Consider the following 17,195-nt stretch of genomic DNA (forward strand, 5'->3'; position numbering starts at 1 on the left):
TTTACCATCTTATTCACTACCTTGTTTGAATAGCACATAATCCAGATGAGCCGAGCTTTACTGTATAGTGGCCCAAATGAGAGGAGAGCATACTACTAATAATATAATTTCAGATACCCAAGAAAAGGCTGTGCTTGCTGTATGGCTAGCTTACTCTGAGAGTGTGAGAAGTTATGAGATTGTTCACAGGGCCCATCCCCTTTGTGACAGTCTTGGCTGGCAGGCCTTCAAACTGGACTATACCTAACCTTGACAGATGGCTTTGTAGTCTCAGTTCACTTTTACCCTAAGGCCTTCAACCAAAACTTCAGGCTTAGAGAGTGAATGAATACATGCTTCTGCTTAAATCAGGATTCAGGCATCTTCCCCTGGAGTTGTTGGCCATATTACGAACGATTAGTGGACATATTCAGATCCCTCTAATTCAAAAGAATCATTTGTGTCACATTCCATTAAGATAATGAAGCTTGATGAAAACCATTGAAGAGGTATGATAGATACCCTTGATCTGGTTGCAAGAGAGATTTGTTAACTTCATGTTGGAAGAAAGGTACCAAAAATAGTTGGGGATAGTGTTCGAGATTCCTACATTTTTTTATAGAATAAAATTAGGTAATTTGGCATAGTCCAGGTACACAAGAAGTATACAAGTGGACCTAATTACATTAGACATATCGAGATGTGACGGTCTGGTTTTGAAGCCATCGAGCAAAAGTTGGCCACCATGTGCAAGAGCAGACCATAAAAAATGGGAATTCAGAGTTCATTTGCACCATATAATAATAGTCTGAAGCCACATTGATGGATCTAAGTCTAACAATATATACAGAGTTTCAAAACTTATGGACAAATATCCAAAAAGCTGGTTGTCATGCAGTGAATTAGTCTGCCAAACCAAACCAGAATATACCTTCATTTCAAAGCAGCTCAAAGACCAACCTAAGTTCTCAATCTACCATCTGAAAATAGTAAAAATGCAACTTTCCAAAAACCTAAATTCTTCAGTCAGCCTCAGACGGTAATCCATATGTGCGGGTGATGCGGATCTGGAGCAAAACAATGATTTAATAGTTGTTAGAAGACCAAAACCAAAAGGATTCTCTAAGCTTTTTTTTTTTTTTTTTTTTTTTTTCTTGTTTGGCTTCACGCCAATTTGCAAGCCAGAAATAAATTCTAAGCAAAATTAAATGTTTTGACATTAATGATGTTCATTTGTAAAAATGCTTTTCTTTTTCTGTTGCAGTATAAACCTGATTGCACTCAATTTGGGTTCAACACCATGACAGAGATCTTGCAACTTACATACCAAAGAGCCTGCAACTGAAGTTAAGAGCATGCTGACGGCCCAAACACTAACAAACTAGATAATCCAAGTCCATAACTAAGGAATGAAGATGATCTAATAACAACATATTACCTGCGCAAAAGCATAAATTGCTCGCAAGATTCTAGCATAATCAGTTCCAAGCATTTGAATGACAACGTCTGCCAGAAATGTCCCCCAAAGCCTGCATTAGACATCAATGAGATAAAATTTTATGACAATATCCCTAAAGAAAAGAGAATGAGAGAGAGAGAGAGGAGGAGAAGGACGAGGGGGGGTGGGGTGGGGGACTTCAAAAGCAGAGCACTTTTTTAACCCAAGAAGGTAGCAGGTTTAGTTCTCTTTTGTTATAGAACATTTTGAATACCTGAGCAGATAAGCAACTTTAACCATACAGAATATTTTTTTTATAGGTAAAAATGACTTTATTAATGAGAATGAAATAGGTGTTGCCCAAGTATACAGGGAGTATGCAAAAGAAAATACCTAAATACAGAATATTGTACTCATTGTTTAGTTGTTTAATTACATGGCATGCACTTCTTTAGCACAAGCACAAGGCTCTCAACAAGTTGAGTTCGTAGTCTAAATATTAAAAAAAAATTAAACCTTTTTTTTTATATATTATGTATCTCTTTAGAATATATTATACCTATATTTAAAAAATGTGCATTTTATTTCCGTCAGGCCCATGCTTTGCACTTTGTGCCTCGGCTCCAGGCGGCCTTCATACTTAAATGAGTTAAATGGGCCTAGTTCATATTATAATAACACTAGAGTCTCTTAAAGAATTAATAAATATAACAAAATAAAGGGAAAACCATACTTAGCCACCCCCCCCCCCCCCCCCCCCCCAAAAAAAAAAAAGTACCACCTCTTTTTCAATGTGACCTTTGAATTATCAGTTTCAACACTTCACACCCCAATTTGAAACTTCAGTTGCAATGACTCTTGCATGTTCTTTGAAGTAACCAAATCTCCCTCATTAAAGAAACAAAATAATAATAATTAAGCAACACGTGAGGACAATTTATCAAAGAAGTCAGAGCAGAAAGAGTCAATACACAGGGCCAAGTAAAGCCATCATGCTTCTAAAACCCAGATATCTTGATGCAGCACCAGAAAGGCCCTGTCCACAGATACAGAGAGAAGAAGTTCTGATTCGGAAAAAAAAAAAATGCAAAATGCGACGCATGTAATTGTCCTATATATGAACATACACATAAAAAGACATAAATTACGATGATTATTTTTTCAAATTGAGCTGCTATAATTATCATCTAAAAATTACTACAATTTTTTCTAAAATTTGTTGTCAATGATTAAAAAAAAGTAATGACCTGTTTTGCTGCGAGCATGGCTGCTCTTGACTCTAGGTTAATCGCGGCTAATTGTCCACCCTAAAAACAAAGAAGAAGATCATCTAGTAATCTCCATAAATTGATTACTCCAGAATTCAGGCATGTAGAAGAGTCATAGAAAAGTTAAACAGAGCCAATTGGATCAGTAGCATGCCAAAGTAAATTATAGTCCAAATGACTAAAGGAACACAATAAATGAGTATAATTGATAAAAATTGTATTAGCACATGAAGTTTCTCACATTTAAGTAAAGTTGAGAGAGACCACTGAATCATATTTGCAGCAGAAACAGAACTTGATCATCAATCAAAATAAACAGATGTATTGGTTCTATCCACACATCAATATCGGACAAAACTTTAATATGGTTGCTTGCACAACTACATATTTATGATGTCAAATTTGTACCTTTTTAATGAATTCCTTTTTAATCTGATAGTTGGCAGCTTCTACAAACAACTTCCCCGATAATCTCCTTGCTAACTATCAAAAAGAGAAAACCAGTTCAGAGATTCAACCAAGAGACCCAACTAAATAAACTGAGATATCCTTTACTTACCAATTCATAGATCTTTGCCAAAGTAAGCATACCACCACCCTTCACAATAAAAAAGGGCAAAAGGGGATCAACATCAAATACACAGAGAGTTCAACAAATGAGGCAGTCTACTAAATCAGACGGTACCTTCAAAATCATTGACCAAAGCTCTTTCACAGCATCAAGGGTGTGTACCTTCCCTCGATTAAGTCCAAGTTCTAGACTTCCTTGATCATTAGATGTCTTAGAGGGTTCCAATGAGCTCGGAAAAGATCCCAGTTCTTCACTACAAGAGGGCAATTAAAAGTTTTAAATTATGAAAGTACGGTACAAAAATTAATTTTCAAAGTAACTAGTTTTTTATTGTAAGAATGCCGGTGGTCCTGAACCCACAACCTCGACCTCCTCCTGTTCTTACAGGTGGAGGAATCTCTTCACCTATAAAACATGATGGAGGGGAGATACTATTTGAGTTAGTGCTCACTTGAAACTTTCTTAGAACTAATTGTCCTCTAATACTTCATAATATCATGACGAATGGCAGGGAAACAAGCTCCATTCATGAAATTATAGAACTGAAACAAAAATACAACATAAGGTTAACTAAAGACTATCAGCACAGTGCTAGTTTGAACTGGAAAATCTATACAAAGCATTGTTTCAGCAGTCATGAAGATTGGCATGTCAAATTGGTCTGAATACCCTTTCCATAGGGTTTCCTTTCATTATATAGAAGAGATTTACATAATTAATGCCAGATTTCCAGCGCCTAAATGCTATACAAGGTAAGTATTTCCAACTTATTTACAGCCCAATTATCTGCTATATACAATCTAGATATCAAGGAAAACATCCCTAATATATTACAAATCAAATCCCATAATATCCTAAATTATCTCCATAACATCCCCCCTCAAATTGATGGTGATAGATCAAGAAGCATCAATTTGTCAACCAAGAACTGATGCCGGTGCCAAGAAAAAGCTTTAGTGAATATGTCTACAGTTTGATGTTCGGTGGAAATGTGAGGAAGAGTAATCACATGTCTGTCAAAGGATTCACGTATGGAATGGCAATTGACTTCGATATGTTTCGTACGCTCATGGGAGACAAGATTAGCGGCGATCTGAATAGCACTGGTATTATCAGCATGAAGACGAGAGGAATGAAGCTGAGGAAAACCAAGTTCACCCAATAACCCACGAAACCATGTGATCTCAGAGCATGCAGAAGACATAGCATGATACTCAGACTCAGTGGAGGACTTGGAAACACTGTCTTGCTTCTTACTCTTCCAAGAAATGAGAGCATTGCCTAAAAACATGCATCAGCCAGTAATAGAGCGACGAGCATCCGCACATCCGGCCCAATCAGCATCACTATACCCCACCAACTATAAAGAAGATTACTTGGGAAAGAACAACTTGCGTGTAGAGGTGCCCTTCAGATATCGGATAATGCGGCGGACAGCGACTAAGTGAAGATGTCGGGGAGCCTGCATAAATTGGAGATGTCAGGACGAGTAATCGTCAAGTAGTTCAAACTCCCAACGAGTTACCAATACAAGGATGGATCTGATAGAAGCTCGTGTTCCTCCTGATGAAGCTTAAGATTTACCTCTAAGAGAGTAAGAATAGAGTTACCGATTGGAGACCAACCAATGAAATCACTTCCTACGTATATTTGTGTTGGTGTAACAATGTACCAGTCGGAGTAATCTGCACCAAAGTTTTGAATACCGTACCGGAAGTCGTACCGGTCAAGGCACTGGAACGAAATATTTCGGTACCGGTACCATTTCGTGTACCGTTTCGGGATAATATTTCGGTCCCGATACCGTTTCGGTACCGGTACCGGTACCGTTTTGTATACCGTTTCGGAATAATTTATACTTGAATAAATTATATATATACAAGCATTAACTGTATTCTAAAATAACAACAGAATAAGTCATAAACTCAATACTTCTCAATACAAGTCTTAAGTTTTAAGTTACAACTAACATAAAGTTATAAACATCAACATTATCATGATAAAGTCATTAACGTCACCACGTCATCAAAGATACTCATCCTCATCAAAAAGACAATAAGGATCAAGATTCAACATGTTAATCAAAATATTTTCATCAACGTCATCACTGTCATCAACATCAATACCAACATTATCATTGTCTTCCTCATTTAGTGAGGCTAATGGCTCCTCAATATTTGCCCAATCCAAATCTTCTCCATCAAGAAGCTCAGATTCTTCACCCACCCATTCTTCCATCAAATCAATGTTTTCAAGATTGATTGGATTTAAAGCATCTCTTCCCTTTTTTATGCTCCTGTAAAAATAAAATCAAACATAAGTGAAAATATTATATATTTTTCAAGAGTGAAAACATTAGTATTAAAAAAATTTACCTCTCTCAGCTTCAAGTTATAACGAACAAATACTAAGTCATTCAAACGTTTATGCACTAATCTATTTCTCTTCTTTGAATGAATAAAATCAAATGTGCTCCAGTTTCTCTCACATCTAGTTGCACTACAACATTGACTTAGCACTCGAACAGCAAACCTTTGAAGCGTTGGAACCTCGCAACCAAATTGGGTCCACCATACAACTATAACAATAATGCAATTATAAATTATTAATCAGTAAAAATAAAATAAGATAAAATTTAAAGTACAAAGTCACATTATTTAACAAATGATATTGATAAATGATAATACCTGGATTAATCTTATCACGCTGGCAGATTGCTAAAGAATGTCCAAACTCACCTATTGCATTCTTATACAAGTCAAGTTCTGCAATGATCTTATCTTGATTATCGGGATCAAGTTCCATCTTCATAACACAACTGTTGAAGCCTCTTACAACATCATTTTTATTTTTAAAATTGGGGCTATAGTAAATTCCAGGATTAAGAAAACAACCCGCCGCATGTAATGGACTGTGAAGCTGCCTATCCCATCTTGAATCAATGATCCTGGTGAATGGACTGAATAAACCAACTTTATTATTGCATCTTGCTTTTATGTTCTCTTTGGCTCTTTCCATTGCATCATACAAGTATCCCATTGCAGGTTTCTCATCCCCGTCAACAAGTGGTAGAACACGAACCAAAGGCTCACTAACTCTGACAATAAATTGACATTGAGCCCAAAACTCTTTATCTTCTAAAACGATCTCAGCTATCTCCTTCCCTATTTTACTCTTAGAATGACTTGATGCAATCCATTTATCACAAGTAAACATTTGTCTGAGTTCTTTCTTAAACAATAGCAAACATTGGATACTTAAAAAATTTGTCGCAAATCTTGTAATTGCAGGACGACACAAATCATGACCTTTGGTAAAGTCTTTTCTCATCAATGCCAAAACCCAACCATGGTTATAGATAAACTTTGTTATCTTTTTTGCCTTTTTTATAGCATCATCAATAAGGGGAAAACATCTTGAATCAGAAAAATTCTCCAACATTAAATCTATGCAATGAGCTGCACATGGGGACCAGTAGAAAGAGCCATACTTCTGTTGTAACTTTTTTCCTGCAGCTTTATAACTTGCATCATTGTCCGTTATGAACTGCACAAGATTCTCAACTCCAATTTCTTGAACAACCTCATCAAAGATATTAAACAATGTTTCAGCATCTTTTCGAAGGCCAGATGTATCAACAGACTTCAAAAACATTGTACCTTTCGGACAATAAACTAGAAAGTTGATTATTGATTGTTGCTTCTGGTTTGTCCAACCATCTGCCATTAGTGAACAACCGGTCTCATTCCAAACCTTCTTAATTTGTTGCAAATAATCTTGAACCTCATCTACAGCCATCTTTAACAAATTTCCTCTCAACTCATATAAAGATGGGCCTTTGAATCATGACCCGATGGCAGTCATGGCATCGATAGCTGGTTGATAAAACTTGGATTGAGCTGCATTGAAAGGCAGATTAGCATCATACCACCAACGTGCTACAGCCATCTTTGCTTTTACAATCATCTCATTTGAAGATATAGAACTCTTAATTGAAGGTTGGGCCCCAGGAGTTGTTCTTGGAGCAAAAAATCTACTCAATCCACCCACTGACTTTCCAGTTCCAGATTCTTTCGACTTCCCCTTACCTTTTGAAAGCTGAGACTGTCCCTCTATACTATTACCATCATCAATATCATCAGATGTTAAATCTATATCGCCTCCAATCTCTGAACTTATTTTTCTTTTCTTCTCTTTACTTTTTTTCATTTCATTAAGCAACTCATTCATTTGCCATTTTACATCTTCAGTGACCTTTTTACATGCTTCTACATCGCCTGGAATCCCAGCTAGATGATACTTCAACCGAGTGATTCCGCCACCTCTAATTACTTTATTACAGTATAAACATTCGGTATTATTTCTTGCCCCTGGCACTGCACGTGCATGGGCCCAAGCTGCATCTTCTGATCTTACAGGAGCAAGTGCTGGAGTTGAACTTGAAGTCATACTACCGGTTGATTGACAACTAGACATTTATAACTATTAAAGTATAAAACATTAACACTTATAAGTAAGCCATTAAGAAGAAACTCAATCAAATCTAAACTATAAACAAACATCTATAAAATATATAAACAAACATCTATAAAAATATAATCTATCAAAATATAATCTATAAAAATATAAACAAACATCTATCAAACATCTATAAAAATATAATCTAAAACATTTATAAAAATACAAACAAACACTATAACAATATAATCTAAAACATCTACAAAAATATAATCTATAAAAATATAAATAAACATCTATAAAAACATAATCTATAAAAATATAAATAAACATCTATAAAACATCTATAAAAATATAATCTAAAACATCTATAAAAACAAATACTATAACAATATAATCTAAAACATCTACAAAAATATAATCTATAAAAATATAAACAAACATCTACAAAAACATAATCTATAAAAATATAAACAAACATCTATAAAAATATAATATAAAACATCTATAAAAATAAACACTATAACAATATAATCTAAAACATCTACAAACATATAATCTAAAACATCTATAAAAATACAATTATGATTTATTTATACAAAAAGTAACAAAAAAAAAATCAAACTAAGTAAAAAACAAAAAAAATAGTAAAATACCGAGATGAGGGCGGTGGTCGGCGACGTGCGGTGCGACGAGACGGAGGGCGGTGGACGCTGGCAGCTGGCTGGCCGTCTGCGGTCTGGGACTCGGCTGCTGGGCTGGCGCTGCCGCGCTACGCTGTTTGGCTATGGGACTCGGCTGCGTGTGATGAACTTGAAGGAAGAAGTAAGAAGTCTGAACGTGAAAGAAGAGAAGAGAAATGTAGGTTTTAATTTTGAGGTGAAATTCCAACTTTGCCCCTAACTATTTGCCATAATTTCGAAAATGCCATCAGCCTTAAACTCGACTGACCCGGCCGAAATATGTACCGGCCGAAATTTATGTTTCGGCCGAAACATAAAATACCGGCCGGTACAGGCCGGTACCGGCCGATACACCCGGTTTTTAAACCGGTACGGAATAGCATATTTTCGGTACCGGCCAACTGACCGGTACGGTATGTACCGGCCGTACCGGCCGGTACGGAACGGTATCAAAAACAGTGATCTGCACCTCAAGGCCAAGAAAGTACTGCAAGGGACCAAGATCTTTCATGTAAAAAGAGGCCTTGAGATGCTATTGTAATTGCTTAATTAACTTAGTATCAGAGCTAGTAATCACAATGTCGTCAACATATACCAGAAGCAATACAATTACTGCAGAAGTCTTGCGAAGAAACAGAGAGGAATCAAACTAACTTTGAGTAAAGTCAAAAAAAGCAAAGTAGAGCGAAATTTATCAAACCATGCACGCGGAGCCTGATTTAGTCTATACAAGGATCGGCATAGCCGACAAACCTCTGAGGAAGGTGTAGCAAACATGCCGGGAGGTGGAGACATATAGATTTCTTCCTTCAAATCCCCTGTAGAAAAGCATTCTTCACGTCCATCTGTCGGAGAGACCACCCCTGCGACGCAGCAAGTGCCAAGATAGTCCGTACAATAGTCATTTTGGCAATAGGTGCAAATGTCTCTTCATAATCAATACCATACTCCTACCGGTTCCCAAGAGCCACAACATAGGCTTTATATATGTCCAGTGAGCCATCAAACCGAAACTTGACTAAGTACACCCATTTACAACCAATAGGTTTGACACCAGAGGGACAAGTCACAAGATCCCAAGTGTGATTGTCTTGAAGAGCTTGGATTATACTCAGGTAGCCACCCAACATGCTTGGGTGGCTACCTGAGTATAAGAGTGAGGAACAGAAACAGTGTCAAGAGTGGCAATAAGCGAGGTATGAGAAAAACTATACCTATCTCGAGGATGTGTAACCCGGGTGGAGCGCCGAGGTATAGGAACCACAGAATCAGATGACGGATCAATGTCTGGAAATGGCGTTGAAGATGGACAAAGACGTCGATGATACACCAACCCTAGTTTAAATCACTCAATAGAAGAAGACACATCATCAAAAGAGGGTAGAGTAAGAAGAGGATCAAAAATAACATGAGAATGAAAGAAATATTGATTTTCGAAGAAAATCACATTCTGGGAGATTCGGAATTTGTTTGCATGAGCATCATAACAAACAAATCCTTTCTGAGTAGGACTATATCCCATAAAGGCACACGTGACAGATTGGGAAGCAAGCTTGTGACGCTTAACAGGTGGCAGATGAACAAAACAAACACACTCAAAAGTATGAAATGATTGATACTCAGGAGATGTGCCAAATAAGCGAAGATAGGGAGAGTCATAATTTAGAGTAGCAATAGGTAAACGATTGATCAAATAGACAGCAGTAGATAAAGCTTCTACCCAAAACTTAGAAGGTATAGAAGAATCAATCAACAAAGTACGAACGATATCTAAGAGAAGACGATTCTTACGCTCAGCAACTCCATTTTGTTGAGGAGTATAAGAACAAGAATGCTGGGAAATGATCCCCTTTTGTTGAAGAAAAGTTTGAAAAGAGTAAGACATGTACTCCCCCCTGAGTCGGAGCGTAAAATTTTGATACAAGTACTGAACTATGTCTCGACAAGTGTAACAAATTTTTGAAAGACAGAAAACACGTCAGCTTTAGAACGGAGAAAATTTATCCAAGTGAATCGACTATAATCATCGATAAACGTCACAAAATAAAGATACTAACTATGAGAAATAACAGGACTCACACCCCAAACATCAGTATGCACAATCTCAAAGCAAGTAGAAGTACGACTATCATGCACAGGAAAAAGTAAAGTTTTACTTTTACCAAGACGACAAGTAGCACAATCAAAAGATAGAGGAGAAGAAGAAAAAGAATCTTTATTGCCCAAAAAACCATGTTTCATAAGATGAGTCAAGACAACAGAATTAGGATGACCCAATTTCTTATGTCAGACTTCATTATTATTGGCAGTAGCCGTACAAGAAAAATAAACAACATTAGGAATAGAAAACTGTAAAGGAAATAAAGTCCCACTTTAGGCCCCTTCACGATTACCGTCCCCGACATCTGATCCTGCACAAGACCACCACCATGAGAAAAATGAACATCACAGTTATGATCTACCAATTGTCCAACAGAAATCAAATTGGTAGATAAGCCAGGAGAGACAACAATATCGCGAAATGAAGAGTCCAACGTACCAACAGCAGTAATAGGTAGAGTAATGCCATCAGCAATCTGAATATTTTCCACTCCTCTATACTTACGAACATCATGGAGACTCGTCGTGTTACCAGTCATATGATTAGAAGCACTCGAATCAACAATCCAAGAAGTTGAGTTAGTACCCGTACCTTGCAAGCCTAAGGCCGTAAAAGCAAACAATCATCTATTGGACATTGCTAGTGTGAGAACAGATGAATCAGAGCGTACAGTAGAGGGCGCAAAAGAAGACGAGGACTAAACAGAAGCCTGAAAAGCTAGAGATTGGCAATTTTGAGGCCGCACTCGACAATCTTTGATGATATGGCCTTCTTTCTTGCAATAGTTACAAACTTTCTTAGGGCAATTGCAAGCAATGTGACCAAACTCCTTGCAGTTGAAACACTGCAACTTATTCCTCCATCTCCCTTATGCTGCATAGGCTACAGTAACAGTTTCAGAAGTCATACCTATCTGAGTGGAGAGCCGTTGTTCTTCACGCAATAAGTCTCCCAAACAAATATCCAAAGAAGGAACCGGATTACGGTTCAATAAGCCAGCCCGGACAGGTTCAAATTCAGGCCGCAACTTCAACAGGAATTGGTCACGTTGACTTTTAGCATGAACCACTTGAAGGGCTGCTTGTGCTTCCAGTGGAACCTTAGCATGAACAATGGCAGAATACTCGCTCCAGAGATTAATAAAACCATAATAAAATTGTTCAATAGTCAAATTACCTTTACTGTAATTACTAATTTCCAACTCCAATTAGAACTTTCGAGCACTATGATCTTGGTGATAAATACGACGGAGATAGTCCCACATAGCCTGGGACGTAGAAAAACAGCGAATATTGGTCACAAGATGGAGCTCAATCGTCCCTAACAGCCAAGAGACCACCTTAGCATCATTGACCTCCCATTGTGCAAATTCTTTTTCATTAGTGGGAACTTTAGCAGAACTATCAATATGATTTGATAATTCTTTCCCTTTCAAGAACATTTTAAATTGAAATTTCCATGTAGAAAAATTCTTTCCAGTAAATCAAACAATAGTATTCTCAAGAGACATGATGAAATGCACTAAAAAAATACCCAAGCAGCAACCAAATAAACAGCAAGCCTAACTCAAAATAGGTCCAAATTCAAATAATAAGAGGCCCAAACATGCAACCAGATGACAAAAAAATTCACCAGCATAAATAAGACCCAGATCAAACATGGGAGGCCCAAACATGGGAGGCCCAATCAGAATGCCCCACAATTTGAAATACCTACTTGCTGCCTTGTTTGAAAACGACGCATCAGAAGGAGAAGTTGTGCACCTTCGTCGACCACACCAGAAAGAGCCCAGCCACCCACAGAGTCGCCGACTGCCACAGAGGACGCCAACCGGCACAAAACCACCCACAGAGAGCACTGACAACCACAGATACATCAGAATAGGGAGCCCGCAACAAGAAGCAGGACTCACAATGCCAACAGAGCTCCGACAACCAACGAAATGGCAAACTCAGAAGTAGGAAGACCACAAAGAGCTCTGACTCTCAACCAGGGACCAGAAAAACTTGCGGAAATAGGGAAAAAAAATTTCTTCCTACCGACAACTCACAAACTCTCACGAACAGCGATGGAAATCGCACACCAGCGATTAAAACCACAGAGAATGAAAACAGAGTAGGGGCTCTAGTGCCATGTCAAATTGGTCTGAATATCCTTTCCATAGGATTTCCTTTCACTATATAGAAGAGATTTACAAAATAAATGCCAGATTTCCAGCGCCTAAATGCTATACAAGGTAAGTATTTATAACTTATTTACAGCCCAATTATCTACTAAGTACAATCTAGATATCAAGGAAAGCATCCCTAAAAAATTACAAATCAAATCCCAGAATATCCTAAATTATCTCCGTAACATGGCACACAGTGGAAAATACATTGCATTAGCCTGGAGCCATTTAACGGCGTACTATGTTACTTGAACAATCACTAATAAAAAAAATACTTGAACAATCAAGTATCTGTGAAGATACATTTCCCTCTAGTCGCTCTGGTTGGCAAACCTTGAAGACTCCTCCTTCAGTGCACCTTCCAGCTGATCCAGAGAGGGGGAGGCACCCCTTCTCCCCATGTATCAGCGTGGAGCCATTTAATGCCGTGCTATGTTACTTGAACAATGAAATATCTGTAAGGATACCTTTCTCTCTAGTTGCTTTGGTTTGCAAACAGTGAAGCCTCCTCCTTCAGCACACCTTCCAACTGCTCTAGGGAGAGAGATGAGCCCCTTCTCCCCCCTTCCCAGCATCACTGTCACCTCTCCTTCCTTTTCGACAACTCAGCATCTCTTGCTTTCCTCCATTTCCTCTCATTGTCATTTACAGGTCTAAGGTTCACCCACCTACAAAGCGAGGCAACCACCTAACCTCCTAACCTCCCCTTTTTTCTAATTATTTTATCTTGTTTTCCTCCGCCTCGCCTCAGATCTAACCATTTTGGTTTATTTCTAGAAGCCACATGCCACTCTGCCTGTCCCCCATGAGCCAATCCTCCACCCCCTCCAATTTCACCACCATTTTGTTAGATGTGTGGAGCTTATGCACAACCTCCTTTCCATGGCAATCACTAGTATATCTGGTTCTCTCACCTCCATTATTGATGATCTCCAGAGATAACCAATGGTCAGAAAATGTAGAAGTTCCAGATTATAGCTTCAGTATTGCCTCACGAGCCAATCCTCCACCCCCTCCAATTTCACCACCATTTTGTTAGGTGTGTGGAGCTTATGCACAACCTCCTTTCCATGGCCATCACCAGTATATCTGGTTCTCTCACCTCCATTATTGACAATCTCCAGAGATAACAAATGGTCAAAAAATGTAGAAGTTCCGAATTGCAGCTTCAGTACTGCCTCAGGTGGTCCATGTCTCCTTTCATAAAGATTTCCTAGTTCACTATCCAAGGAGGGGGGGAAAATATACAGAAGTCATAATTACTCTAGGCCAACATGCAGCATTTTTAATTTTTTAGCACCTCCATGTTTTCTCACAAACTTGAAAGTTTTGCATATCGTTTTATACATACACACCACATTCGACATCAAGGAACAAGCCTCCGAGCTCCACCCTACAGTGATCCTCATCCTAATTTCTCCAATCAATAAGTAACTCCACAACCCTTTGGGGAATCACCCAAGCAATGTTGAAAATATTGAACACTAAGGCAAAGGGTATTTTTGATTAAGAGAGATTTTGGAATCATTGATAATTTTTTAGAATTGTTTTTTTTAAGATGCGTTGTTTACTGGGATTTGTGAAAGTAGATAGGAAAATCTGAATAAAAAAATTTAAATATGTTTTGCATTGGGGTTTGTGAAAGTGGTTCTTGAATATAATGTTTTAGGGTAGATTTATTTTTCGTTTGGGTTAATTACTATTTTAGTCCCCATGGTTTGCTCTTTAGACAAATTAATCCCTCAACTTTAATTTTGAACTTTATAATCCCCGAACTGTTAACTTCAATCAAATCGATCCCTACATTAAAAAACTGTCACAAATCCATCAAAATTCCACACCATCACCAGTGAGGACTACCACGTGACACATGTCATCTAAAAATTAAAAAATATTTTAATACTAAAATTTAAAATATGTGGCATTCTAGGTTTTTTACAATCACAAGTCACTTGAGAGCATATTTCACAAGCCACTTGCTCAAGTTCCATCCATAAAGTTTTTTCAATCTCTACCCCCTTAAGATAAATGGGATTGAGATATCAAGTGGGCTAATCATTCTACTTCAATTATGATTTTGAAAGGCTGGAGAATTAAGTAGGAAAATTACCTTGAGTAATTCTGCAATAGATGAAGAAAAATTTCGATTTCAAGGTCTTCAGTTGACAATTTGCTTGAGCACCGAATGCCTAACTTTTGTCTCACAGAAAGCAAGACATTTCTGTATGATGGTCTCCACCCCCTACACAATAGCACCATATGAAATGAAATCAAGCAGATACTCAAAATGAAGGCTCCTCTTGCAATAATTATGTACAGTACGATTTTAACTACAAGCATATAGAGTCAATGACCACTTTTCACAACCATGACCATGCAAAAGTTCAGCATCTTAGATCATATCAACACAAACTGCAAATGACTCCAATAAGTTAGCCAACTCGTTGAGTTTTTAACTATCAATGCTAGCAACACACCAATATAGTCCAACTTCAGGTACCAGCACCAAATTACCTTAATGTAGAACGGGCATCAGCAGCAAGGAATAAAAATCGCGACTCTAGTTCTGCTATAAAGTCTTCTCGCTCTTCAAGATCTTCTTCAATCATGACATGGTCCACATCAGCTCTACTTGTTATTGATTTTATTAAAGGGCTGAAGTAGCTGACCGTCAACAATATTCAAAACCATTAAAGACTTAATGTATCAGCATCATATGGTGATTTCAGATTGTTAAAACATAACTCTATGTTTGTTCACTAAGAAAATGAGTGAAAATTACTTTTATTTCCATTATTTAAAATTCTGGAAGCAAATAACAACACCTAAAAATAGACTAGCGCAAAGTCTTTGATTCAATTGAAATATACCTTCATTTATGGAAGAGTGGAAATTAACACTTATAACATTAAAAAAAGAATGTTTTCATCTTTCTCAAACTATTTCCCATTAGCCAAACAGAGCGAACTCACAGGTGAAAAACGGATTTACCTGGGGCCAAAAAGGATCCTTTCAAGCTCATATAACTCAGAGTCCGAGGCAAGTTCAAGAACTCTCCGGAGCTCTGGGTCAGATGCACCTGTATAATTCACCGCGCAGTTTTAGAATAACAAAACCCAAAGTGGACAACAAAACCCCGAGAGAGAGAGAGAGAGAGAGAGAACCACCTTGCCCCCTTCTTGAAATGGCAGTATAAGCACAAGCCACAAGTCTCAGACCATTTCTCTGTCTGGGTGAACCAAAACCCTGAAAAATCAAGATCCCATTTGCTTGCTAAGAAAACTTACGAAAGTCTTAAAAACTATAGCACTTGTGGTGCTTGAGATTGCACATTATAGAGGACCCAAAAAAAAAAAAAAAAAAAAAAGAGAGAACCTCTCCACTAGACCGAAACCAAACCAACAGCTATACGTGATCAAGAAAGAATTATGAGAAGCAAAAGAAGCTTACTGGGTATGTGAATTTCACGGTGGTGTTTGTAATTGGAGAAGCGGAGGAGAAAATGAGTGGCAGAGCTGCTGCTGCTGCTGCTGCTGCTGCTGCTGCACTAGTCATTGGCCTTCCCGAAGTGCTCGTAATTGATAGCTCAGATACTCCCTATTTTTTTCACTGTCGAAAAATGACGATTGAAGAAGACCGGAAACGAGCTCGGTGGCGGTATGAAATCGAGATGCAAGTTTTGGGTTTTTGATTTCCGCCCGGTTGTTATGTATTCTGTATGAAATCCCGTATGCTAGGCTTTTGTATGTATTCTGTTCCGAGTAGCTGGCCACTAAATTAGATCGCAGTGTAGCTTTATAGAGAAATTTGCTCTCTCTCTCTCTCTCTCTCTCTCTCTCTCTCTCATTATTATTGAAATGTAAAATAATTAAAAAACTCTCTAAAATATTATTTTAATGGGTAATGACTAATGAGCCCGATATAATTTAAGTTGCAAATTAAATCCATAGCAATAATTTATTTCTATAAACCACAATTGGAGATTTTGAAAGTCCATTTATTTTCTTTTTGCTAAACCAAATCTTCAATGCCCAAATGCTTGGTTTTTTTTTTTTTTTTTCGCTCTAAATATGATGGTGGGATAGATAGAGGAAGGTTTGAATAGTTAGTTGAAATTAAAATTAAATAAAATATTATTTTTTAATATTATTATTAATTTAAAATTTAAAAAAATTAAATTATTTATTATATTTTGTGTGAAAATAAAATAAATTGAAATGAATTAGAGATACATTTTTATCTAAACCGGGATATGTCTTAAGCCCGTTTGGATAATAGGATGGAAAAAAGCTCACCACTTGAGAATATCGATCGAAGAACCACATCTCAAGAAATTGAGTATGCAAGAAAAAAAAGTCTCTTTTCCCTTTTACTCTCTTCATCAGATTTATCTGTGAAATCTCACTGCCTCAATCATCAGAATATTCTCCTTTAAATCTAGCAAATTTCAATGATCCTAGCCTTCCTATTTAGAATTTGTACAAATCATTTCTTTTTATACAATGAATGGTTCAGGACAACAATAAC

At 37.4% G+C, this 17,195-nt stretch overlaps 1 protein-coding gene across 7 annotated transcripts; it reads right to left on the reverse strand.

Moving 5' to 3' along the window:
- Positions 1-742: 742 nt before the first annotated feature.
- Positions 743-16,480, reverse strand: LOC121242511. Of its 7 annotated transcripts, none has more exons than XM_041140368.1 (13): positions 16,119-16,474; positions 15,836-15,914; positions 15,660-15,747; positions 15,183-15,332; positions 14,779-14,910; positions 3,371-3,509; positions 3,245-3,283; positions 3,094-3,168; positions 2,665-2,724; positions 2,389-2,453; positions 1,418-1,508; positions 1,251-1,320; positions 743-1,046 (listed from the first exon to the last, which is right to left on the reverse strand). In XM_041140368.1, the coding sequence occupies exons 1-12, from the start codon at positions 16,221-16,223 to the stop codon at positions 1,261-1,263; spliced, it is 1,083 nt and encodes a 360-aa protein (XP_040996302.1). In that variant the 5' UTR covers positions 16,224-16,474; the 3' UTR covers positions 743-1,046; positions 1,251-1,260. The 7 variants fall into 7 exon arrangements, with proteins under 7 accessions (XP_040996302.1, XP_040996300.1, XP_040996299.1 ...); XM_041140366.1 differs by having other exon boundaries at positions 1,251-1,314; positions 15,836-15,941; XM_041140365.1 differs by having other exon boundaries at positions 15,836-15,941.
- Between the last annotated feature and the right edge of the window lie 715 nt (positions 16,481-17,195).

The sequence above is a fragment of the Juglans microcarpa x Juglans regia genome, chromosome 8D, assembly GCF_004785595.1.
Source record: "Juglans microcarpa x Juglans regia isolate MS1-56 chromosome 8D, Jm3101_v1.0, whole genome shotgun sequence".
In the NCBI taxonomy this organism is placed as follows: Eukaryota; Viridiplantae; Streptophyta; class Magnoliopsida; order Fagales; family Juglandaceae; genus Juglans; species Juglans microcarpa x Juglans regia.